The following is a 25,431-nucleotide window of genomic DNA, read 5'->3' as shown; positions in this document are numbered from 1 at the left end:
AATTTCAAATTCACAAAAACTAATACAGAAAAAAAAATGCCCATATATCTCTTTACCCAGACTTACCTACCATTAACATTTTGTTTGCCTCATTTGCTCATCATTTATTTATTTAATTTAAAAAAATTTTTTTTTAGAGATGGAGCTTCCCTCTGTTGCCCAGGCTAGAGTACAGTGGCACGATCTCGACTCATTGTCACTTCTGCCTCCCGGGCTCAAGCGACTCTCTTGCCTCAGCCTCCTGAGTAGAGTAGCTGAGATTACAGGTGTGCTGACCGCACCTGGCCTTTTGTTTGTTTTTGTTTTTTGGGAGTTTGCTTTTTTTTTTTTTGAAAAAAAATGTTAAATACAAAAATGAGCCGGGCATGATGGTGCACACCTGTAGTCCCAGCTACTCGGGAGAGGGAGAGGGAAGGGAGAGGGAGGGGGAAGGGAGAGGGAGGGGGAAGGGAGAGGGAGGGGGAAGGGAGAGGGAGGGAAGGGAGAGGGAAGGGAGGGAGAGGGAAAGGAGGGAGAGGGAAGGGAGGGAGAGGGGAGGGAGAGGGAAGGGAAGGGAGAAGGGAGAAGGAAGGAAGGAAAAGAGAGAAAGAAAGAAGGGCATGCAGATGCAGTAGGGTGCTCCCTATAATCAGCCAGGGAGATAATGATAGACAAAATCAGGGGCCCTGCACTCCCAACAACTTATAAAGTAAAATGGAAATAAAACCATGTGTCTGAAGGAGAAGCATAGGGTACCATGACAACATTTCAAAGGAAGACGGATCACATCAAGGTAGTCAGATTAGGCAGTGACTCTGGGCCAAGGCTGTGCCCAGTAATATAAAGGTTTTTAAGCTGTAGCATGGTTTTGTTTAGGTTTTTGGATGATAGTGAGTTTGGGTGGGTTTTTTAGGTTTTTGTTCTTTATCGGAAAAACAAAGAGAAGCTTCTGAAGACTTACGCAGGTGAATAGCATCATCGGATTGAACTGTCACAAACTACTCAGGCTACAGTGTATCCGAGTGACTGGAGAGTGGCAGTGAGGAGACTGCCAGTGGAAGACAGAACACAGCAGTGGAGACAGACGCAGGCTGATGATTCAGGATGCATCCATGAAGTAACACTCACAAGACTTACCAGTGGACAGGTTTCATGGGGAGTGGTGAGGAAGAGAGACAGGTAACAAGGAAGACTCCTGGGTCTCTAGTCTGGGTGGGGTGCTCTGAGGAGACTGAGACAGGCCAGTGTAAGACAGGGGCAGAGGATGGATAGCATGAGGCAGACATGACAACAGGAAGTAAACATTAGCCTGCACCGAGAAAGCAATAGTCTGTCCTGACTTCTGTCCGGCTGGAATAACACACACAGATAAAGTCGGGTGCCAAGTTAACAGAAAATATCTCTCAAAGACGATGCAACCGTAAAGTGTCATAATGACCTCTTCTTCGAATGACTGCCTACTTCTTATTCACCGAGAAGCCTGATTCTGTAAAATACCAGACTCGCAGAAATTTGGTTGTTTGAAATTATACAAGAAAGAAGATCCCACTCTTGCCTGCAGGATCTAAGTCACTGTGACACAGAAAAGAACCCTATTTCCAGCTACTGCAGAGCTTCAAGTAAGGGATTTCTAGAACAATGTTCCACGTCTATTTGAACTTTGTAGTTTTCAAGGAAACAGGACCTGGGTCCGCTTCACAGTCAGACTTGATAATGGTCCCTTTAGACACAGTTCTATTTTGCTTCATTTATGCTTCACCTAATACCACTCTCTCTCTAAGTCCTATAACAACTCTATCTTCTTCTTCGTTGAGATGCCCCCCCAGTTTCTTGGTGTTCTGGTATGGTTTTCCTCATTGCAGAGTCATAAACCTCACTCTGTCAGACTGTGGGTCTGTTCCTGGTGACCTTAGACTGATTAGGCTAGGGCAAACATTTAGAATTTGAAATAATCATGAAATAAGCAGGAAGAAATGCCAAGTAGGAGTCAGGCACAAGGCCTTGAGCTTGGAGAGTTCTGGGCTAGAGACTAAATCCAGCAGCCACTGGCATCAGGATGGTAACTGAAGCTATGAGTTTACGTGAGACTGCCTAGAGAGAAGCCATGGGGTGAGGCAAGAAGGGGGGCCTAGGCCTGAGCCTCAAGCTCTATTTGAAGGCTGCTAAACAGAAGGATAAATTTCAGCAAAGCGGAATAAGCAGGAATTGCCAGAGAGATTATGGGGGAAAAGGTGACTCTATAGCCTGGGGGAGGCCAGGACTATGAGATAAGATCTCCCAAAGTCCCACCGTGATCAAGTGACCACAGATTTGTTTGTGGCCCTCACTCAGTTTGATTTTGGCAGGGGGACTGATCACTAAAGACATTCATGTTAACTAACTCATGAGACCCTGATGTACTTTTTAGAATGCCAGTTTATTAATTTACAGTGAGACTATAACATGCACCGCTACTGGTGTGTGCCTATTTATCTTCCTTTCCTGAAGACAAATGCACAAGGAATGACTAATCTCAGAAAGTTGCTGGATGAGCATGAAATCAAAACTAGGGAAAGTAAGAAGTCAATGACCTGACATTTTGGCAACCAATGACATGGCATACATCTGGCAGGGTCCCAGTGGGAAAGAGAAATCAACTCAGATGTTGAGACTTTTCTGAAAGGACCACTTACAGAGGGGAGAGCAGAGATAACGGAACCATCAAGAGACACTGAGGTACCCAGGGACCAGCAACAGCCCTACAGCCAAAGCAGCAGGGGAAGAAAACAGCATTCCTGGAGTCCAGCAAGAGCTAGGACTATGGAGGAGGCCTCTAGACAGGAGTATTTGTTCTGGAGGGATGCAGCTACTGCCACAGAACAGTAGCAAAGCAGGGAGGGAGCGGGAAGAAACACTCCAACCTCTCTCTCCACCCAGCAATACCTTCCATTGGTGAGCCCCACTGGCAGCCAGCAAGGGAACCAGGGAAATCCCGTCTGCAGGAATCTACCTCCCAGAGCACACCACAGGGCAGAGAAGAACGGATCCGAGGACTTCGGAGAGAATACAAACAGGGCGAGGCACTGCGGTAACCATGAGAACTGTCCCTTCTAACTGGATATGGCTGGCCCACTGACCAGACACATTTGCACATGCCAGAAACTCATATTCTTGGGGTGACTTATCTTCTTGTCTGGATGAGTGCTAGACCTACCTGGGCCCCCTGGATGCACCTTTTCTAGAGGGCACACAGTGAGGGCTAACAACCAAATGTCATGCAGTAAATTGGCCTTAACCGTCAAAGGCTGATTTAATCGTGACTTGGCCTCAATCAGGCAAGTGCTGAGACAATCTCAGAATATCTCCAGGAACTTCAATAGGCTCCTAAACTGGTATTCAACACAATGGCTCAGCTCAAATCTCAAAAGTCTGAATGGACACCAGAAAGCCTAAATTTCAATCAGTTCTAGAAACTGGCTCACCCATCTACCTAAAGATAAATGAACACAATTCCAGCTATCTGTACTGACAAGTAAACTCCATGCAAGGTTTCCAGATGGCAAGAACCTTGACTTATGACAGTAAGTACTTAATTTTCAGAATAGAGCTTTTCAGTTATCAAAAGTATAAAATTCTTCTGCCAATGAAGAAAGTGAGAGAGAAATAGAAGCTGATAATAGATGCTCAGGAAACTGGCAACCAACTTATACCAACTTACATATGTCCAAGTCACTACATTGAGGAAACCTCTCTTTCTTAGGTCATCAGACTCTCCCAAGTATCATCGCAAGGACTGCAAGAGTACCTTAAAATTGGTTTACAATTCTTTACCTAAGGTAAATCTGCTAGAACAAATTACTGTTACCACCAATGACTGTTGAAAATGAAGACTCACTTTTTTCTACAATCTTTAATTTCTGGAAGCTCTCCAGCACCTCCCCATTTAGTATTCTAGGTAAGAAGTCCCGTATTTGCATCACTTCAGTTGTCAGCCGTTCCAGGTCCTTCTTTCTGACTTTAACAAATTCCTCTTTAGTACCTATGTGCTAAAAGAACAAGCAGATCTTTTATTTCTCTTCACATGACAAAAAAAAACAGCCCAAGTCAACCTGCTTTTCTTTCACACCTCTTATGTTCATTGTTATTTCAAATCATGTCTCTACCTACTGTATGTTCTGCTATAGATCTATTTTATGTATATGCAAACATTTTGAAAGCTGAAGCTTCAGCCTTCAAAAAGGGAGCCACACGTTAGAAATAATAAGAGAAAACAGGCCAGGCATGGTGGCTTACACTTGAAATCCCAGGAATTTGGGAGGCCAGGAGTTCAACACCAGTCTGAGCAACATAGAGAGACCCTGTCACTACAAAAATATGAAAATGTGCCCAGGAGGCCGGGCGCGATGGCTCACGCCTGTAATCCCAGTACTTTGGGAGGCCGAGGCGTGTGGATCACCTGAGATCAGGAGTTCAAGACCAGCCTGGCCAATATGGTGAAACTCCATCTCTACTAAAAATACAAAAATTAGCCAGGCGTGGTGGCATGCACCTGTAATCCCAGCTACTCAGCAGGCTGATGCGGGAAGAAGGTTTGAGTCCAGGAGTTGGAGGCTGCAGTGAGCTATGATCATGCCACTGCCCTCCAGTCTGGGCAACAGAGCAAGAACACGAAAAACAAAAGTCATACAAGAGCTCTATTCCTAAAAGTCAAAGAAAACGCCTGCAACTTTTTATCATTGCAGCACCAAACTAATCAGGAGAAAAAGGAAGTCATCTAGACTGGTTTCCCACCGGGTTTGCTAAGCCTTCTGCCCGTGATCTCATCTATTCACCCCAAGCCTCCAAGATCGTCCAGATGGAAATTAAGGCACGGGAGCTTGGTGACTCTCAATGCAGCACAAATAATAAGGAGTGGAAGCAGGATGTGAACACGGGTCTGGCCCCAGAGTCCAAGCGCCTTCTCCATCGCATGCAATCAGTTAGTTATAAAATCGATGGAGGGGCCGGGCGCAGTGTAATCCCAGCACTTTGGGAGGCCGAGACGGGCGGATCACGAGGTCAGGAGATCGAGACCGTCCTGGCCTACACGGTGAAACCCCGTCTCTACTAAAAAATACAAAAAACTAGCCGGGCGAGGTAGCGGGCGCCTGTAGTCACAGCTACTCGGGAGGCTGAGGCAGGAGAATGGCTTGAACCCGGGAGGCGGAGCTTGCAGTGAGCTGAGATCCGGCCACTGCACTCCAGCCTGGGCAACAGAGCAAGACTCCGTCTCAAAAAAAAAAATAAAATAAAATAAATAAAAAATCGATGGAGGGCAGATTCTGAGACTGACGCTGTCTCGCTAAGTCCCGGAGCACGGGGCCAGGGCCTTCGGAAGGGAACTGGGCTTCCACAGGGCAGAGAGAGGTGACCATCCATCCCACGCTCCCATGCCCACTTTGGCGCCATTGAGTGCCCCCACCGCGCGCAGCCTCACAGACCGGGTCCCCGCGTGGGTTTGGAGGCGAAAGTCGCCTCCCACCCACGTCTTCGCCCCGCTCCGGCCCAGCTCACGCTGTCCGGGGAGGAAGTCTCCAGGCCTCCCCCAAGCACACGACAGCAGGCCGTCTCCGAGCGCACTGGGAGCGGCCCTGAGGGGAGCGAATGGCGACGGCTCAAACACGCTGGCGGTGGGCAGGGCTTCCCCACTGACCCTGCAGGCCTTCTCAGCACCGCCTGCTTCGCCCATAGCAGCCGCGGCCTCGGCTCCGTTCTCCTGCGCGGCGGCGTGCCCTCTGACCCCTGACGCCAGAAAGCGCGGGAACGTGTCCACGCCGGGGGTCGGGAACGGAGAGGCGCGAGGCTCAAACCTCGCAGAATTTGCGCAGTATTCTCGGCCGAGAGCGCGAGGAGTGGTCTTGGCGAGGTCCCACTTTGGCTCTTCTGGCTTAGCCGGGGTTTTAAACTTAGCCGGGGTTATCTGCAAAGCAGAAGGAAAGTCAGCCCCTGATGTAAGTGTCAAGTAAAATAAATCGGATGAGTCCTTTCCTGTTTGGCGAGGAATGCTACACTATGGGGGACTGTTTCAAACTGGCAGTCTTTGCTGGAAACCTCGCCTCCGCGGTTCGCCTTCCTTCGCTCGGATTCAGGCGCTTTTATGTTAAGGGTTGAATTTTTGTGTCAACAGGCACCTCGGGAGGTCGCCCACATAACTGAGCGGAGCAACTGAGATAACCCCCCGCTACGTGTGGAGTGACCTAGTCCATTAGCTTGCCCCGGCACGCCCGCTGAGTCCGCAAAATATAGGATGTTCTTGGGTTTTAGATGAACCCAAAGCTAAGATTTCTTCCCTCTCTGGAGTTAGCAAGCAGCCCGCCCTGCCCAACTCCCCTGGAAGCGCGCGTGCTCTCCAGGCTTCGGGACGCCGGCGCGGGTGCCCCAGCACTGGCACTAGGGCTCCAGAGTAAGGGGCGCGCCGACCTGCCCGAGCCTCTGCAGGCGCTGGCGGAAGGTGAGCCCTTCACCCGCTCAACAGGCCCCAGTGCCGGCCTTTCCTTCCAGTCTTAACTCCACCCGGGGACCCGGGGGCTCCACAGTTAAAAACTCCGTGCCACGGAGATCGCAGGTGAGCTGCTGGCTCAACGGGGTGTGCTAAATGGGATTAAAGATCCTAGACTGTGGCCAGGCGCGGTGGTTCAATCCCTTAATCCCAGTGCTCAGGGAGGCCGAGGCGGGAGGATTGCTTAAGCCCAGGAGTTTGAGACCAGCCTGGACAACATAGCGAGACCCCATCTCTACAAAAATAAAAAGTAGTGGGGCGTGATAGCGCGCGCCTGTAGTCTCAGCTACTTGGGTGGTCGACATGGGAGGATCGCTTGAGTCTGGGTGGTCGAGGCTGCAGTGAGCCAAGATCACCGCCAAGATCGCGCCCCTGCACTCCAGCCTGGGCGACAGAGGGAGACCCTGTCTCAAAAACAAAAAATCCTAGACCGTTTACAAACAGCCGTCCGTCTCTTCCTGGCCAAGTCCTAACCCTGGCTAACCTCGCCGTGTACAGCCTGAATTTTGGCAACCGAAAGGCAGAGCCGGCGCCACTCGCACAAGAGATGGGCCGCTCCGCCCGCTGCCAGGGCCACGGCCGCGCTCACTCCCAGAGCGCGCTGCGAGCCGCGGCGCCTTTGTGACGCCATCAACCCGCGCGCCGTCGCCGCCTTCTGTGCAGTCGAGGCCCTGGCGGACGGCTGCTGGCTGCTCCGCGGCGCTCGGCTGGCGGCAGCTGCACCGCGGGTTGCGCGGCCGGGGATGCTCCAGCGGGCGCGATGGCCCCCGCCATGCAGCCGGCCGAGATCCAGTTTGCCCAGCGGCTGGCGTCCAGCGAGAAGGGCATTCGGGACCGGGCGGTGAAGAAGCTGCGCCAGTACATCAGCGTGAAGACGCAGAGGGAGACAGGTGGGCGCACGGCGGCGGTCAGCCGCGCCACATGGCGGGCCGGGGGCCGGGGCTGGGGCCAGGGCCCTGGCACGGAACGCGGCTTCCACGTGTTGTCGTGACACCCAGCGTGTGCTTAGGTTTCCGCGCTGCCAGAACCGCTTCTTGCTGTGTCTAGTGCCTTTTTACACTTGAGGAAACGGGTTGAGGGTGTTCCGTTACTTGTGAAAGTCACAGTAAGCGGGAAAGCTGAGAAAAGACCCACATGGGTCCGATTCCCCAGCCGGCATCTCGAATCACTGGGCTGCCCTCATTTGCCCTGGTGTCCGGTCGGTGATTGCCGCCTTTCTTTGACCAGCACCTTTACGTGCCGGGGCTGGAGGAGAGAAGACAGAAGCACTACTCTCGAGGATTTGTTAGTAATAAAGCAAGGAGGCAAACAGGCAAATAAAGTAGACCTTGTGTAAGTGTAGTAAAGGAAATGAAAACCAGGTAGTAGGCCGGGCGCGGTGTCTCACGCATGTAATCCCAGCACTTTGGGAAGCCGAGGCGGGCGGATGACCGGAGGTCGGGAGTTCGAGACCAGCCTGGCCAATCCAACATGGTGAAACCCCGACTCTACTAAAAATACAAAATTAGCCGGGCATGGTGGCGCATGCCTGTAATCTCAGTACTCGAGAGGCTGAGGCAGGAGAATCGCTTGAACCTGGGAGGCGGACGTTGCGGTGAGCCGAGATCGCACGATTGCACTCCAACCTGGGCAACAAGAGCGAAACTACGTCTCAAAAAAAGAAAGAAAGAGAGAAAGAAAGAAAACCAGGTAATAGCAAGAAGTGAAGGAGGTTGCTCTTCTTGATAGACTGTTCTGGGAAGGCCTCTCGGGTGATGTTCAGCTGAAATCTGAAGAGAGATGAGCGGAAAGCGCCTATGCAGAGGCAGGAAAGAGCTTCACGTGCCCTAGGAGTGGTTTGAAAGACCAATTAAGTTGTGGGTGGGCGGGGAGAGTGTGATGAGATGAAGTTGGAGATTGTAGGCAGTGGCCAGATCACACAGGGCTTTGTAGTGTAGATTTTAACGGCACTGCTGTTGAATGATTTCATTTACCTGATCCAAGAATATTTTCTGTAAACTCTTGAGTGAGCCCATACGATATGAACTACAATGTGTGACAGAGGTTTTAAGATAAAGTTTGATTTAGTTACTGATGGTACTAATACATTTAGAATCTGCTTAAAAGAACAGATATTATCTCCCCCATTACTGACATTCTCAGTTTGTTTTAAGAAAAATCACCAGACTACCCAAAAAAAGAAAATAAACTTTCCTGGGAAGTCTGGTAGAAAAAGGAATGAAGACCAAAATTCCTGACTTTGATTCTGTTAGGGATGTCCCTAAGAGATTTTGTTTACTCTCACAGTTCCAGGTAGTCCATATATGCTGGGGGTTTCTAAACCTAAATTGTTGACCCAGCCCTTTCCTACTTGCAACTGGGATGTGCCTTGCTAGCCTGGCTTCTCTACCTGGCACCTCACACTCAGGATGCCAAAAAACGTCATATTTTCTTTCCCCGAAAGCCTGTTGTCTGCTGCTGCTCCTCTACCACCTGTTTTCTCTTCTTTTGGTTGCTAGTTCCCACCAGCCATTCGGATTCCAGCTGGACGCAGGGGATTGTCCTGGACTCCTCTGTCTTCCTCATCCTCTTCCCCTGGCCCACATCCAGTGTCCCTCAGTCCTCCCTCCTTCGCCTCCTGATGAAATAAATTCTCTGACTGTGGGCCCTTTGCATCTCACCCAAACTTCTGCACCTGCATATTCCCTAACTGGTCTCCTTAACTTCATTTGTGTCCCCCCGAATCTGTCCTCCACAGACCAGCCCAGGGTCATCTTCCTAAAACAAATCTGATCCCACATCACCAATATTTTTTGAAATTCAGTGTCTGCAAGTCATGATCTGTCCTCAGGTGCTCTTCCTCCCTAAGCCCCATGTGACTGCTTCATGTTCTGTCAACAGAACCAGTCATGGATCTTGGTGTATAGCACACAATTTCTCACCTCTCTGCCTTTGCTTCTCCTGTTCACTCTGCAAAGAATCCCACACCTTCTTCACTCCCAGCATTCAGTTCAGTATCACTTCCTTCAAAAAGCCTCCCCTAGCATCTCGCCCTACTCCTCCAGGGTCTAAAACATCCATTGTGTCTCTGTTGTAGCACTTAGCTACATTGCTGCTTAATTATCAATGTGCCATTCTACTCCCAAAACAGTGTAAGCTTCCATCTGTTTTCTTAGCCAGAAGTGGGAGTACATGCAGCCATGAAAGGTCTTGGCCTATACAAAAGTAGAAGACAAGAAGCAATACTTATGGTGCTAAAACAGCCTAGACAGAGCCTTTTGCTCAAACCCTTTGGTGAGCCAGCCCAGGATTTGCAGATGCTGAGGTTACGCAGGGGGCCTAAGACCAGTTTACACCAGTGCTCCAGAGTCCTGTCTGGTTAGTGCCTGTCACACCCAGAGTTTCTTGTCTTGTACGTCTTGTTCACCACCACATGGCATGGAGTACACTGGGCCTTCAAAAAATAACTCTGCAGCGTGAACGTCATGGACAGTGATAATGGGACAAGAAAACACACGGTCTCCGCCACAGCTATGCCCCACCACAATTAAAACACAAATTTGGAAATAACTTGGCCTGACATTTGACTCCCATTGACAGGCTCAAACTTTTTTGCATCTTGTCTTAGGCATCATAAAGGAAATCTGAGATTTCACTCTTCCTGAAACATGAGCTGTTCTGCAGCAACATAAATAGATAGCTTTGTAATTTTAAAAATAAATTGGAAATCTTTGTATTACTTTAAGTAACAGAATGTTGAGCTCATGCTTTAACTGTTCAAGTTAGGTACTCACAGTCCTAAAGTGATCACTCTCCATGGCTTTCATTCATAAGAGCTTATTTGTCCCAATTCATTCACTCATTCATATATTTAGCAAACATTTATGGAGTGCCAACCGTGTACTATTATGTACGCTACTCTTGGCACTGGGAATATAGCAGTGGACAAAACAGTCCCTGCCTATCTTACCAGTTCTGCGACTTTAAAAATAAAGAGGGAGTAAACTAAACTAAAATGGAGAGGCATCCTAAAATCAACCTGGTGACAATTTAATTTGCATCATTGCTTTCTTTTTGGCAACATACAAAATAACAGTACATCTTATGGTTAATGCTATATTCGATTCAGTAAGAAAGTGTTTTTTTGTAATGATGGGGTTAGGGTTCTCTCCGCCCAAGAGTTATAATAAATAGGAGTTGTGGATGTTCTGACCCTGGGGCGTGTTCAAGTATAACACTTTACCCCCATCTAAAATGGCTCCTGGGCTCATTACATGGTGAGAGTAGCTGTTGGATTTGCTGATTTCAAAACCTACTGATATTTCACATGTCTACATGTCTCACTTTGATGTTCACCTCATTTGTTTTGTGTGTGTTTGTTTTTTGAGAGAGAGTTTCGTGCTTTCACCCAGGCTGGAGTGCAATAGCGCGATCTCTGCTAACTACAACCTCCACCTTCCAGTTTCAAGCGATTCTCCTGCCTCACCCTCCTGAGTAGCTGGGAGCACCCACCACCACGCCTGGCTAATTTTTGTAATTTTAGTAGAGACAGGGTTTCACCATGTTGGCCAGGCTGGTCTTGAGCTCCTGACCTCGTGATCCGCCCCGCCTCTGCCTCCCAAAGTGCTGGGATTACAAGTGTGAGCCACACCGCACGCGGCCTTTGTTTTTGTTTTTTTGAGAGACAGAGACTTGCTCTGTTGCCCAGGCTGGAGTGCAGTGGCACAGCCTCGGCTCACTGCAACCTTCACCTCCCAGGTTCAAGCGATTCTCCTGCCTCAGCTTCCCAAGTAGCTGGGACTACAGGCGTGCACCACCACGCCCACCTAATTTTTGTATTTTTTTAGTAGAGACGAGGTTTCACTCTATGTTGGCCAGGCTGCTCTTGAACTCCTGACCTCAGGTGATCTGCCCACCTCGGCCTCCCAAAGTGCTGGGATTACAGGAGTGAGTCACTGCACCTGGCCTACCTCATTCATTTTGAAATAACTAAACCTATATTGTATTGTTGTAAAAACGTAATTGTATTAAGTTTCAGTCATTTAGCCCCAAGAAGAAAATAGAGAAGAAAAGACTGGTGAAACCAAACTGCTTCAGATAATGTACTTTGCCTTTCAGAGTTTTGAAAGTAATTCGGTAATGAGTATTTCTCTCTTTTACTTTGAATACTTCAAAAATTGGTGGCTTGTTTTTATTAAATTCCTAAGTGAACACATACACATACACACACACAGACATAAATGGAAAATAGATGTTTTAAAAGGGAACCAAATAATGTGGGGTGTGGTGGCTCACGCCTGTAATCCCAACACTTCAGGAGGCCAAGGCAGGTGGATCACCTGAGGTTGGGAGTTCAAGACCAGCCTGATCAACATGGAGAAACCCCGTCTCTACTAAAAGTACAAAATTAGCCAGGTGTGGTGGCACATGCCTGTAATCCCAGCTACTCAGGAGGCTGAGGCAGGAGAATTGCTTGAACCCAGGAGTTGGAGGTTGCAGTGAACCAAGAACGTACCATTGCGCTGCAGCCTGGGCAACAAGAGCAAAACTCCATCTCAAAAAAAAAGAAAAAGAGCCGGGCGCGGTGGCTCACGCCTGTAATCCCAGCACTTTGGGAGGCCGAGACGGGCGGATCACGAGGTCAGGAGATCGAGACCATCCTGGCTAACACAGTGAAACCCCGTCTCTACTTAAAATACAAAAAAAAAAAAAAAAAAAAACTAGCAGGGTACAGTGGCGTGCGCCTGTAGTCCCAGCAACACGGGAGGCTGAGGCAGGAGAATGGCGCTAACCCGGGAGGCAGAGCTTGCAGTGAGCCGAGACTACACCACTGCACTCCAGCCTGGGCGACAGAGCGAGACTCTGTCTCAAAAAAAAAAAAAGAAAAAAGGGAACAAAATGTAAATAGACCCTAGGAATAGAAAGTAAGACAATATCTCACCAACTGAATAGTGCTTTATTCTTACAGTGTTTCACACATCTTGGGCTTGACCCTAACGATAAATCTTTCATATAGTATAGGTGATAGAACTGAGGCCCAAAAGTCAGTTGACAGTTTTCTGATACTGGGCACTTGTTGGTAGGAAGCTGGGGCCTGAGCTAAGGTTTGTTTCCGTGCTACTCTGTTGCCTCCTAGAAAAGAGACAATCAGAATATCTTTTCTCATTGTATTAGCCTGTTCTTACGCTGCTAATAAAGACATACCGGATACTGGGCACTTTATAAAGGAAAGAGGTTTAATGGACTCACAGTTCTACATGGCTGGGGAGGCCTCACAATCATGGCAGACAGCAAAGGAAAAGCAAAGCAAAGGCACATCATCCATGGCAGCCAGGCGAGAGGGTATGTGCAGGAGAGCTCCCCTTTATAAAACCGTTAGATCTCATGAGACTTATTCATTCTCATGAGAACAGCATGAGAAAAACCCATCCCCGTGATTCAGTTACCTCCCACTGGGTCCCTCCCACCACATGTGGGGATTATTACAATTCAAGGTGAGATTTGGATGGGGACATAGCCAACCCATATTACTCACCCAGCCCACTTTGCTGCCCACTGTCCAGGGTCTATTGTCACTGTCAGAATCTACTGTTTTCCATTATGAACGCCTCTGTAGCACATCATACTGTGCTTTTGCCTGTTATAGGTGTGGGCTGTCCATAGTAGATACTGGGCAGACCACATTATCACTTACCGTTGGCTTGACCCAATGGTCTACTTACAAAACCATCTGGAGATAAATGTGCTGTTTTTAAGTGAGAAAGACCAGAATACAGAATATTTTGCCATTTAGGTCACACACACAACTGTGCTTTTCTGCACTACATGTAACTGTTCTGTAAATAAATGCACAGGAAAGATCTGGAAAGATGCACATCAGACAGGTTGCATCAGTCCCTCTGGTTCAGAGCCTGGGATTCAGGAGGCAGGGAGCAAGACAAGCTTGTGATTATATCACTTTGGTGGTGGTAAGGTTCTTTGCAATAAACATGTTTTTATTAATTAGGACTCTTTCAGTTGCAACTTGACAGAACATCCACACCACGCTAGAGTTATTTTATTTTATTTATTTATTTGTTTATTTATTTTTTGAGATGGAGTCACGCTGTGTCGCTCAGGCTGGAGTGCAATGGTGCGATCTTGGCTCACTGAAACCTCCACCTCCCAGGTTCCAGCAATTCTCCTGCCTCATGGAGAATCTTGGTGCCATTCTCCTGGGATTAAGTGAGTGCTCACTCCTAGTTCCTGTGGGATCTGACTGTTAAAGAGCCTGGCACCTTCCTCCTCTCTTGCTATGTGACATGACAACTCCCCTTCCCCTCCAGCCAAGACAGGACGCTCCCTGAGGTCCTCACCGGAGGCAGATGCTGGAGCCATGCTTGTACAGCCTGCAGAGCCCTGAGCCAAATAAACCTCTTAGCGTCAGGTATTCCTTTGTAGCAATGCATCAGACTAAGACAATGATGTAACTGGAAGGGCAGGAGCGTTAATCAACTTAAACACAAAAAGAGGATTTAAAGGACCCAGGTGACTGTGTGGGGTCAGGCTCGGGGCACTCCTTGTCCTTGCTGGGCAGCTACGTTGTGATTCCTCTCCAAGGCTCTCCACCTTCAAGCAGGGTGCGGAGGGACTCTGTGGTCTGGGTGGGGCTTACCCCACATGGAGAGGAGGCGGCTTCCGCCAAGTCAGCAGAATTCCGTTGGCCACAGGACAGGTTCAAGGAAAGCCAAGCGACCCTCTGCAGGTAAAAATCTTCTTGCTCAGTCCTTAGGAGTCTCTAGCTCTCTCCTTACTGGACTTGAAGAGAACACACAGTTTGTACCTGCTCCCAGCCACCTTGTAACACAAGTGGATCCTGTCTGAGAATAGAGACAGTCTTTGGGGCAGCAGAGGTTGCAGTGGAGAAAAACAAAGTTCTGGCACCAGCAGTTGAGCTTCTGCACAAAGCTGTGCTTCACTTTCCCCCTTAAAACTAGCGTGGCAGCCAGGCGTGGTAGTTCACGCCTGCAATCCCAGCACTTTGGGAGGCCAAGGCGGGCGGATCACAAGATGAAGAGACTGAGACCATCCTGGCCAACATGGCAAAACCCCATCTCTACTAAAAACTACAAAACATAGCTGGGCGCGGTGGCAGGTCCCTGTAATCCCAGCTACTTGGGAGGCTGAGGCAGGAGAATCACTTGAACCCAGACGGCAGAGGTTACAGTGAGCCGAGGTTGCGCCATTGCACTCCAGCCTGGGTGACAGAGTGAGACTGTCTCAAAAAAAAAAAAAAAAAAATCCTTAATAGCATGAAATATCCAATCTGTTTAGTTTTTCTCATCATCTCAAATGTTTTTTATGACCAATCCAAATGAGGACCACCCGTTGCGTTTGGTTAATGTGTCTGCCAAGACGCTCTTAAATTCTAACAGTTCTTACATCTTTTTTTTTCTGTACAGTTTATTTGTTGGAGGACATAGGTCATATGCTTTGTAGAGTTTCACATATTTGGGGTTTGTTGACTGCATCCTGTTGTCTCACTTACCATGTTCCTCTGTCCCCTGTATTTCCTATAAACTAGTATTAATAGTTAAGATTTGGCCAGGCGCGGTGGCTCAAGCCTGTAATCCCAGCACTTTGGGAGGCTGAGACGAGCGGATCACGAGGTCAGGAGATCGAGACCATCCTGGCTAACATGGTGAAACCCCATCTCTACTAAAAATACAAAAAAAAATTAGCATTCGGCCGGGCACGGTGGCTCAAGCCTGTAATCCCAGCACTTTGGGAGGCCGAGACGGGCGGATCACGAGGTCGGGAGATCGAGACCATCCTGGCTAACACGGTGAAACCCTGTCTCTACTAAAAAAAGAGTACAAAAAACTAGCCAGGCGAGGTGGCGGGCGCCTGTAGTCCCAGCTACTCGGGAGGCTGAGGCAGGAGAATGGCGTGAACCCGGGAGGCGGAGCTTGCAGTGAGCTGAGATCCGGCCACTGCACTCCAGCCTGGGCAACAGAGTGAGACTCCGTCTCAAAAAAAAAAAAAAAAAAAAAAAAAATTAGCCGGGCGAGGTGGCGGGCGCCTGTACTCCCAGCTACTCGGGAGGCTGAGGCAGGAGAATGGCGTGAACCCGGGATGAACCCGGGATGCGGGACTTGCAGTGAGCTGAGATCCGGCCACTGCACTCCAGCCTGGGCAACAGAGCCAGACTCCATCTCAAAAAAAAAAAAAAAAAAATAGTTAAGATTTGACACAGTTGGGTTTTTGTTTTTTTGTTTTGTTTTACTTTTGTAAGAATACTTCACAGGTTGGTGCAGCGTTCTTCCTGTTGGCACCACCTCTGGCATCTGATGAGTGATTGCCTGTGCATGTTAATGAGCAGTCAGTGGGTTTGGGTGTTGATGGTCTGACACATCCATTTTCAAGTTTCTTAATATTGTTTGTTTGTTTGTTTGTTTGTTCGTGAGACAGAGTTGCTCTGTTGCCCAGGTTGGAGTGCAGTGGCACGATTATAGCTTACTGCAGCCTCAAATTCCTGGGCTCAGGTCATCCTCCCACCTCAGCCACCTGAGTACTTGGGACTACAGGCACATGCCACCATGCCCTGCCAATTTTTTGTTTTGTTGTTGGGGTGTGTGTGTGTGTGTGTGTGTGTTTAAGACAGGGTCTTGCTCTGTTGCCCAACTGGAGTACAGTGTTGTAGAGACTGGGTTTTGCTGTGTTGCCCAGGCTGGTCTCAAACTCCTAAGCACAAGTGAGCCGCCACGCCTGGGTGATATCTTTTCATCTAATGTTTTATGAAGCCATTTATGATCTTGCCCAAAGCCTTTAATTCACTGGGGATATATGTGGTCTTTGAACATGATTAAATATAAGTGCAGGTCACTGTGACCAAGAAAAAAAATTATTGCAATCATGACCACAGTTGGCTCAGCTCTAGTGGGGTTTATCACTCATACCATACTTACATTAGCCATGTGAGGATCCCCAGGCGTGATTTGTTCATAACAAGAGGGCAAGAGAACCAGTTGGTACATCTTTCCAACTGCGAAAGGAAATATACTTTAATAAACTAGTTTTATGTTAGTTTCTGATATCTTGGTTTTACATGGAAAACTATCAGAATCAAAATGCAGGCCGGGCGTGGTGGCTTACGCCAGTAATCCCAACTACTCTTGAGGCTGAGGCGGGAGAATTGCTTGACCCCGGGAGGCGGAGGTTGCAGTGAGCCTAGATTGTGCCACAGCACTCCAGCCTGGGCAACAGAGCAAGATTCTGTCCCAAAAAAAAAAAAAAAAAAAGAATCGAAATGTACCATTATAAAATTGTTGATGGGAGAAAGACCCTTAGTAAAGTGGAAATCAATACCTATAAATTAAGGTAAAGGCACTCTGAATACACTAAATAAACTTTGGTCCATCAAAAAAGGTCTTTTTGTCACTTTTTTTTTTTTTTTTTAAGAGACAAAGTCTCGCTCTGTCATCCAGGCTGGAGTACAGTGGCGCAATCTTGGCTCACTGCAAGCTCCGCCTCCTGGGTTCACGCCATTCTCCTGCCTCAGCCTCCGGAGTAGCTAGGACTACAGGTGCCCGCCATCACGCCTGGCTAATTTTTTTTTTATTTTTAGTAGAGATGTGGTTTCACCGTGTTAGCCAGAATGGTCTCAATCTTCTGACCTCATGATCCGCCCGCCTCGGCCTCCCAAAGTGCTGGGATTACAGGCGTGAGCCACTGTGCCCGACCCTTTTTGTCACTTTTTAAGCATCTTTTGGAGTATTAAGATCACATTGATTCTAAATATTTGTTTGCATTCATCTAATTTATAGCACTTTGTTGCTCCAAAAGATTTCTCCTAGGATCTCCTAGTAAAATCCTCATAAAGACCATTTGTAACACACATCAAGACTTGAGGTTTCTGTTTGTGTTCTAATTTCATGGTCCATAGGCTCGGAAACTCCAAGAGTGTACACCTACCTTATCATTTTGTGATTCTTTATGTCAGTCAGCAACTACTTTATGACACCTGGGATCTACTCAGGAGATCTAAGGCTGAACGAGACTGGTCATTTAGTCATAGATCATGAAAGCAGAGGTAGATTCCTAAGTAACTAGAGTCAGAACAAAGCCAACCCTGGTGATGCTGCAGTAAATGATCACGATTACAGGGAGGGTGATTGGGAGGCAGCCACTTTTGACCTTATACTAGGATCCTTAAAAAGTCATTTTTGCAAAAATGTTCCAAAGTAGTGTCAGTGTCCCCAGGCCCTTTCCTAGGCCTTTGACTTTCAGATGTACTGTTCGGAGCTCCTGTGTCCTCAGCCTGGCTGGTTTTCTGTTCCTCGGAAGTGGGGCTGCCCATTGCTGGGGCTTCATATGAGCAAATCCCCCGCATCTCTTGTAAGATTTGCAGTTTTACTTCACAAGACCAGCGAAAATGTCAGTGTGCAGGATGGCTGCACGTGGTGGGCAGGGAGGGCCTTGAGGGGGAGCTGATTTCCTAAGTGGCCACTTTGTTCATGAATTTTGTGTTGTGATGACATTTGCTTCCTCACGCTGAGGCCAGGCCACCACTGCCACCCTACCCTGTAGCTGATAAAGCTGCAGGTACAATAGTAATTTATTTGTGTTTCTTTTATAATAATAAGGAAATGTTTGCTTCCATTTTTTAAAAAGACGTGCAAATGAAAGAGAATTAAAATGTATGTGGTACTTCACCACTTTCTAAACTTTAGAAAGGAGATGCATAGACTCTTAAGATGTTTGTGCTGTTTTGCCTTCCAGGAGGTTTCAGTCAGGAAGAACTTCTAAAAATCTGGAAGGGGCTCTTCTACTGCATGTGGGTGCAGGATGAACCCCTTCTACAGGTAACGTGCATTCCCTTTGTCATGCTCCCTGGTTCTTGCTGTGGCTGGATAAGAGACTTGAGCACTCACACTGTGCCAGTCCCCCAATACACTGACGCACACTGACGGTCATGCTTCAAGGAGTCATTTTCTTACCTCTTGTCCAAACAGAAAGGGATGCAGTGTCAACACAGTTAGGTGAATTGTCTTTTCAAATAAAATGAAAGATGTGCATTCATTGTCAATTTACTATTTCTCTGTAAAATTTCATAGGTTCCATGCTAGGTTTTACGTTACTTAAAGTTTCTGTCTTCTGGTAAGTTTATTTTTTGTGGTCAAGGATGGCATGACAGGGGCACTAACTAGTGAAGACCCTGTGAAACCCAGGACAAGGCAGCCGCTTCTCTGGGCTTCGGGTTCCACGGAGAGCAGGCGGTAGGCGCTCCGCAAAAGCCTCCCTGTTAAAGCCGAGTGTGCCTGCGCAGTCATCCAAACATGCAGCAGGCTCGGTCTCTCTCTGCAGGGCCTGCTGAGCCCACCACCAAAGCCAACACTAAAGAAGTGACTTTCACTTTTTAAAAGCTTTGTTCTGACCCATGAACGTAGATCAGATCTGCCTCTGTAGAGGTAGAGGAAGCTTGTCCACCCGCGGGCCACATGCGGCCCAGGATGGCTTTGAATGCAGCCCCACACAAATTCGTAAACTTTCTTAGGACCTTGTGAGATTTTTTTTTTAAGCTCATCACTATCATTAGTGTTAGTGTGTTCTGTGTGTGGCCCAAGACAGTTCTTCCAGTGTGGCTCAGAGGAGGCAAAAGACTGGACACCCCTGAGGTAGAAGAACCAGCCTTGAGGAGAAGTGCTTGCAGGTCTCTGATGCAGATGACAAGTCCTCAGGGCGAGATTTTACTTTCCTGGGTTTTAATGTGCAGCCTTGCCATTTCTCCCATGCTGCGTAATAACTTGTTTTAATTTATTTTTATTTTACTGAACATATTTTGAGTAGGAGCAGGGCAAAATATTTCTATATTACATTCAAAAGTAACAACCAACAGCTTTAGTGGAGGAAGAAAACCAACGGACAGGAACCTCATTCTCCCACAAAGGAAAACAGACCGGGTGCCGTGTGAGTGAGACCGATGAGGAGTGTGCTTTTCTCACGAAACCTCAGGAACAGGGGGCATCTCCCCAGAGTGAGCCTGCTGCACCTCAGCAGGGCATGCGTTTCCAGGGACCCCTTCACCCAGGACAGGGCCCAGAAGGCTGGGTTTACCTTCACATTCCACCTTGTCTCTGACCAGGCCGGGGGAGGCCTTTCCCGTGGTGTGCAGTGAGCATCCCAGCATCTAACCTCTGTGGGGTCTGCCCTGCTGTCTTTGTGTTTCACAGGATTTCTGGGATTATGGTGAAGTGGTTTTTTTGTTTGTTTTGGGGGTTTTTTTGGTTTTTTTTTTTTTTGGTTTTTTTTTTTTTTTGGTTTTTTTTTTGAGACGGAGTCTCGCCCTGTTGCCCAGGCAGGAGTGCAATGGTGCGATCTGGGCTCACTGCAAGCTCCGCCTCCTGGGTTCATGCCATTCTCCTGCCTCAGCCTCCCAGTGGCTGGGATTACAGGCGCTCGCCACCATGCCCGGCTAATTTTTTGTATTTTTAGTAGAGACGGGGTTTCACCGTGTTAGTCAGGATGGTCTCGATCTCCTGACCTCGTGATCCGCCCGCCTCGGCCTCCCAAAGTGCTGGGATTACAGGCATGAGCCACCACGCCTGGCCTGTTTTTGTTTTTGTTTTTGTGTTTTTGACAGTCTCACTCTGTTGCCCAGGCTGATGTGCAGTGGTGCAATCATGGCTCACTACAGCCCCAGCCTCCCTATTGCTCAGCTGATCCTCCTGCCTCAGCCACCCGAGTAGCTGGGACTACAGGTGCACACCTCCATGCCTGGCTAATTTTTGTATTTTTTTGTAGAGACTGGATCTCATTGTGTTGCCTAGGCTGGCGTTGAACTCCTGGACTCGAGCGATCCACCTGCCTTGGCCTGCCAAAGTGCTCGGGCTCCCATTACAGGCATGAGCTGCCATGCCCAGCTTAGATGTGGGTTTTTTAGTTGTTGTTGTTTTGAGACAGAGTCTCGCTCTGTGGCCCAGGCTGGAGTGCAATGGCGCGATCTTGGCTCACTGTCTACCTCCGAGTTCAAGCAATTCTGTCCCAGCCTCCCAAGTAGCTGGAACTAGAGGCACACGCCAGCACGCCTGGCTAATTTTTGAAGTTTTAGTAGAGCTGTGGGGGTGCCATCTTGGTCAGGCTGGTCTTGAACTCCTGACCTCAGGTGATCCACCTGCCTCGGCCTCCCAAAGTACTGGGATCACAGGCGTGAGCCACCGCACATGGCCAGATATAGTTATAAAGCCAAGAACTGATAACTAAATTATTTCATTTCTAGTTCATTTGAACCGATAACTAGAGATGCTTTTTTAAACATGTAGCTTAACACAGTTCTTGCAGACATACCAAGTTAGCATGACAGTCCATCAGCATTAGAAATCACACATTTGGTAAAATTCAGATATTCAGATACATACTTCTTAGTGGAAGTGACAAGAGGCGCAGACCTTCCCGCCAGCAGAAGTGGGAGGAGGAAGCAGGCCGCGGCACGAGCATCTCATGTTGGCCCAGGATAACCCCCATTTTTCTCCCCAACCCCGCCTCTGCAGGAAGAGCTCGCCAACACCATCGCACAGCTAGTCCATGCTGTTAACAACTCAGCAGCTCGTGAGTCCTGTTATTTCTTCTCCTTCCTTCCGAGTTTTCCGACTGCTAGTTTAATGGGAACCTTGCGCCGGTATTGTGTAGAGTCAGTGGACAAGCCGCTCCTGTTTTTCAGAGCTGTGATAAACTTAGTCATTGACTTGGTGAGAGGGCGAAGTGTCTCGGGGAGAATCGATTTGACATCTCAGAGATTTCAGAAAATGCTTCTAGAAATAACAATCCTCCAGAATCTTCAAATTCTGAGTTACTTTAACTTGCAGCCTGGAGAGCCAGATGCAGGGTCCATGGTGACCTCTGGATGCCAGGTTCATCTTCCCCAAGAACAGAGCCGTCACTGGTAATAAATAAATACACAGAAGACACCGCTCCTGGTGTCCCAACCAAAGAGAAAAGAGTTAGGGCGCTTCTGTGTCAGGCATTGATTGCTTACAAAGGAAGAAAAAGGCAGCAGACTTTGTTTGTTCTGCGTAACGCTCTTCGGAAAACCATCCTAATGATTTCAACAGCCCCTAGTGGTGCTCTGAATATTGACTGACTCACATTGAACAAAATTCTACATATGATGTATAATGGATTTGCACAGATAAAAAAAGAATTAGGCAAAAAGAAATAAAACCAAAAACTCAACAAAAATTGTTTTTGAATAAAAAAGTGCCAGTTTTGTGGGTCAGAAGAGAAAAATTGAGTGCTTTGTGCTGTAGCTCACCCAGACGACACCTCTCATCAGACAAAAATATGAGTTTCTATATGGATTACATAAGTGTCAGAATAATGGTTTTGGACTGATTGTTAGGTACCAATGCAGTCGGAAGAGTCACTAGAAGTAGAACAAGGAATCTTTTTATTTTGAAAGGAACGTGGCTTTGCAGTGGATAAAGGAAAAATGCTCCAGAGAACATTCAAATCTAACATTACAAGGTTGCCAGCCCTTCCTATTATTCTGTTTTTATTTAAATGCAAAAGATCAAGGCCAGGCACGGTGGCTCATGCCTGTAATCCCAGCACTTTGGGAGGCCGAGGTGGATGGATCACCTGAGGTTAGGAGTTTGAGACCAGCCTGGCCAACATGGTTAAACCCCGTCTTTACTAAAAATACGAAGATTAGCCAGGTGTGGTGGTGCTCACCTGTAATCCCAGCTACTCGGGAGGCTGAGGCAGGAGAATCACTTGAACCCAGGAGGCAGAGGTTGCAATGAGCTGAGATCTCGCCATTGCACTCCAGCCTGGGCCACAGAGTGGGACCCTGTCTCAAAAATTAAAAAATGAAAAAGTGAAAGATCTACACAGTCCAAGTGATGTTTAAAAATAAATGTAAAAGAAATGATTGAGTATTTTTAATTATCAAACATTTTCTAGCTGCCCAAGAATTACTGAGAAAAGTGAATAATAAATAATGCTAGTTTGTTCCTCTTCATTATTTTCTTGCTATATGTTAATATGTTGATGTGGAAGTCAAGTATTTAGAGCCTTTTGTTCACTGCAGAACACCTGTTCATTCAGACCTTTTGGCAAACCATGAATCGAGAATGGAAAGGAATAGACAGGCTGCGCCTGGACAAATACTATATGGTAAGATCTGCCACAGTTACTTCAAAAACTCCAGGGAAGGGCCGGGCACGGTGGCTCAAGCCTGTAATCCCAGCACTTTGGGAAGCCGAGACGGGCGGATCACAAGGTCAGGAGATCGAGACCATCCTGGCTAACATGGTGAAACCCCGTCTCTACTAAAAAATACAAAAAACTAGCCGGGCGAGGTGGCAGACGCCTGTAGTCCCAGCTACTTGGGAGGCTGAGGCAGGAGAATGGCATGAACCCGGGGGACGGAGCTTGCAGTGAGCTGAGATCCGGCCACTGCACTCCAGCCTGGGCGACAGAGCGAGACTCCGTCTCAAAAAAAAAAAAAAAAAAAACTCTGGGGAAGAAAAGAATGTCCTTTATCTTAAAAGCAATGGAAAGGTTTATGTGTGAAGCAAAACACGCCACAGGCTTAGTGTGAAGGAAGAATTTGAATGTGTCCTGGAAAGCTTCTCTGTTTTAGCTTTTGCAGCTCTTAAGGATGAGTTTGGGGAGCGTTAGTGAATATGTTGGGTATTTTTTGAGATAGAGTCTCTCTCGCTCTGTTCCCCAGGCTGGAGTGCAGTGGCGCGATCTCAGCTCACTGCGACCTCCACCTCCTGGGTTCCGGTGATTCTCATGCCTCGGCCTCCTGAGTAGCTGGGACTACAGACGCCCACCACCACGGCCGGCTAATTTTTCTATTTTTAGTAGAGATGAGGGTTTGCCATGTTGGCCAGGGTGGTCTTGAACTCCTGGCCTCAAATGATCTGCCCACCTCAGCCTCCCAAAATGCTGGGGTTACAGGCGTGAGCCACTGCTCCTGGCTCTGAATATGTTTTTTGATCTAGAAGTTAAATATGAGTGTTGTGAATGTTTTTTTACTTTTGGGAACCAGGCCATACCAATTTCATTGGTCCCCTCATTCTGCTGAGCTGATAAATATTTCTTACCTTTTTTTTTTTTTTTTTTTTTTTTTTTTACAAAAATTGCCTAACTTTAGCTGATTCGTCTGGTCCTGAGGCAGTCCTTTGAAGTCTTGAAGCGAAATGGCTGGGAAGAAAGGTCAGTAAACTATTCGAGTTAGCATCTGGTAGCCTTAAAACTTAAAAGGTAGTAGAGTGTCTGTCAAGTTTTCTGAACTTGTAGAAAACCATGAGAAGCTCGATGCGTTGTTACCTACAGAGAATTGAAATCCAGTAGAAGGCATAAAATAGTTAAGTATATATGACAATTAACATTTTATACTGATTTAAGTGATTGCTTTTTTCCTTGTAAAATGATTTTAGTCTTGCATTGATTGCTATGCTATGTAGGTACCAGACCGAGTATTTTTGTTTCTCTTTGGGAAGTGAGAAGTGTTGGCGTACTGTCATTAACAGAAGCATGTGTTTGGTTCTTTAGCCGAATCAAGGTTTTCTTGGATGTCCTGATGAAGGAGATCCTGTGTCCTGAGAGTCAGTCTCCTAATGGAGTGAGATTCCACTTCATTGATATTTACCTGGATGAACTCTCCAAAGTTGGGGGGAAGGAGGTAAGCAGCTGCCGACAGGCTGCCCATGGGGTGAGAGGGCCACCAGTGTTTGCAGTAGTTGCCAGTGAATTGCTGTGGGGTGGCACTTCGCATGACCAGCGACTGTAGCAGTGTGAATTGCTTCAGTCCTGTCCAGGAATGTGTCCTAAGCAGCTGGTGGGGCGGGATTTGTGCACTGAGGATGTACATGACAGTCTTACCTGTAAAATAGAATTGAAAACAAGCTACAGACTCCAATGAAGAACTCACTAACACAGGAGTGCTCAGGATCTAGGGAGCTTATAAAGCCATAGGAAAAGCTATGCAAATGGTAGACATTTTTAAGGTATATACTCATAAAGAAACAAAAGGCTGGAAAGGAAACATACATTTTTTAGTATGCAAATGATTCTCTGGATGTGGGAATATGCACAGATTTTGCTTTTCTTTCACAGATGTTTTGCAGGGAACAGGTATTTTTTTTTTAGTTAAAAGAAAATATGTTATATTCAAAACAATAATAATTTTGTCTCACACGTGGAGGCACTGTCCCTGTGACCCCTCTTGTAGAGGAAGTGTACGTATGCCCTATATCAGGTTTGTCCAGCCCGCCGCCTGAGAGCTGCATGGGGCCCAGGGCAGCTTTGAATGTGGCCCAACACAAATTCATAAACTTTCTTAAAATATTATGAGATTTTTTTTCTTTTATTTTTTCCATTTTATTTTATTTTTAGCTCATCAGCTATTGTTAGTGTTTGTGTATTTTATGTGTGGCCCAGGACAATTCTTCCAGCGTGGCTCGGGGAAGTCACAGGATTGGGCACCCTTGTTCTATGTGTTGGGCGGATAGGATCGTGCATGTTGGGCTGGGTGCCTTTCTCCAGCCACTGCACTGAGATGCCAAGTAGCTGGAGGGCGGCCTCGATCTTCAGCCTGGCTCCCGGCTTCTGTGACATTCCCTAGGGGCTCCTTGGGACTGTGTGAGACAGGCATTGCTTGGTCTAACTCCACCTTTGTCAAAGATGTGAATGGTCCCTTTTTCAAGGACATGTCAAGAAGGGCAAGGCTGTTCTCAATTTTTCCCTTTTTCTAAACTACAGCTTTTAGCAGATCAGAATCTCAAGTTTATTGATCCATTCTGCAAGATCGCTGCGAAGACTAAGGAGTAAGTGATCCCCGTGTTGGTTCCCACTGCTCCGTGGCACTTGGTCCCCACTGCTCCGTGGCACTTAGTCCCCACTGCTCCATGGCACTTAGTCCCCACTGCTCCGTGGCACTTGGTCCCCACTGCTCCGGGCACTTGCTC

At 47.5% G+C, this 25,431-nt stretch overlaps 2 protein-coding genes across 11 annotated transcripts in view; one reads left to right on the top strand and one right to left on the bottom strand.

Moving 5' to 3' along the window:
• Positions 1-7,130, bottom strand: part of HSF2BP (heat shock transcription factor 2 binding protein) — a 121,093-nt gene extending 113,963 nt beyond the window's left edge. For 4 of the 9 annotated variants that reach the window (XM_015132793.3, XM_077995592.1, XM_001118442.5 and 1 more), the window contains exons 1-3: positions 6,981-7,130; positions 5,651-5,917; positions 3,854-4,004 (exon numbers count right to left, since the gene is read on the bottom strand). In XM_015132793.3, coding sequence (XP_014988279.2) covers positions 3,854-4,004; positions 5,651-5,917; positions 6,981-7,127 — 565 coding nt within the window. In that variant the 5' untranslated portion in view covers positions 7,128-7,130. Of the gene's footprint in view, positions 1-3,853; positions 4,005-5,650; positions 5,918-6,927 lie in introns of all 9 variants that reach the window. The other 5 variants (XM_077995591.1, XM_077995594.1, XM_028845293.2 and 2 more) reach the window with 5 other exon arrangements.
• A 25-nt stretch (positions 7,131-7,155) lies between these two features.
• Positions 7,156-25,431, top strand: part of RRP1B (ribosomal RNA processing 1B) — a 39,008-nt gene continuing 20,732 nt past the window's right edge. Inside the window, exons 1-7 of one of the 2 annotated variants that reach the window (XM_077995535.1) lie at positions 7,156-7,386; positions 18,236-18,261; positions 21,001-21,061; positions 22,542-22,627; positions 23,616-23,677; positions 24,017-24,146; positions 25,226-25,290. In XM_077995535.1, coding sequence (XP_077851661.1) covers positions 7,257-7,386; positions 18,236-18,261; positions 21,001-21,061; positions 22,542-22,627; positions 23,616-23,677; positions 24,017-24,146; positions 25,226-25,290 — 560 coding nt within the window. In that variant the 5' untranslated portion in view covers positions 7,156-7,256. Of the gene's footprint in view, positions 7,387-18,235; positions 18,319-21,000; positions 21,062-22,541; positions 22,628-23,615; positions 23,678-24,016; positions 24,147-25,225; positions 25,291-25,431 lie in introns of both variants that reach the window. The other variant, XM_028845292.2, reaches the window with a different exon arrangement.

Source organism: Macaca mulatta, chromosome 3 (genome assembly GCF_049350105.2).
Source record: "Macaca mulatta isolate MMU2019108-1 chromosome 3, T2T-MMU8v2.0, whole genome shotgun sequence".
In the NCBI taxonomy this organism is placed as follows: Eukaryota; Metazoa; Chordata; class Mammalia; order Primates; family Cercopithecidae; genus Macaca; species Macaca mulatta.
The sequence above is the reverse complement of the archived record's forward strand: the minus strand, read 5'-3'. Positions and strand labels throughout refer to the sequence as shown.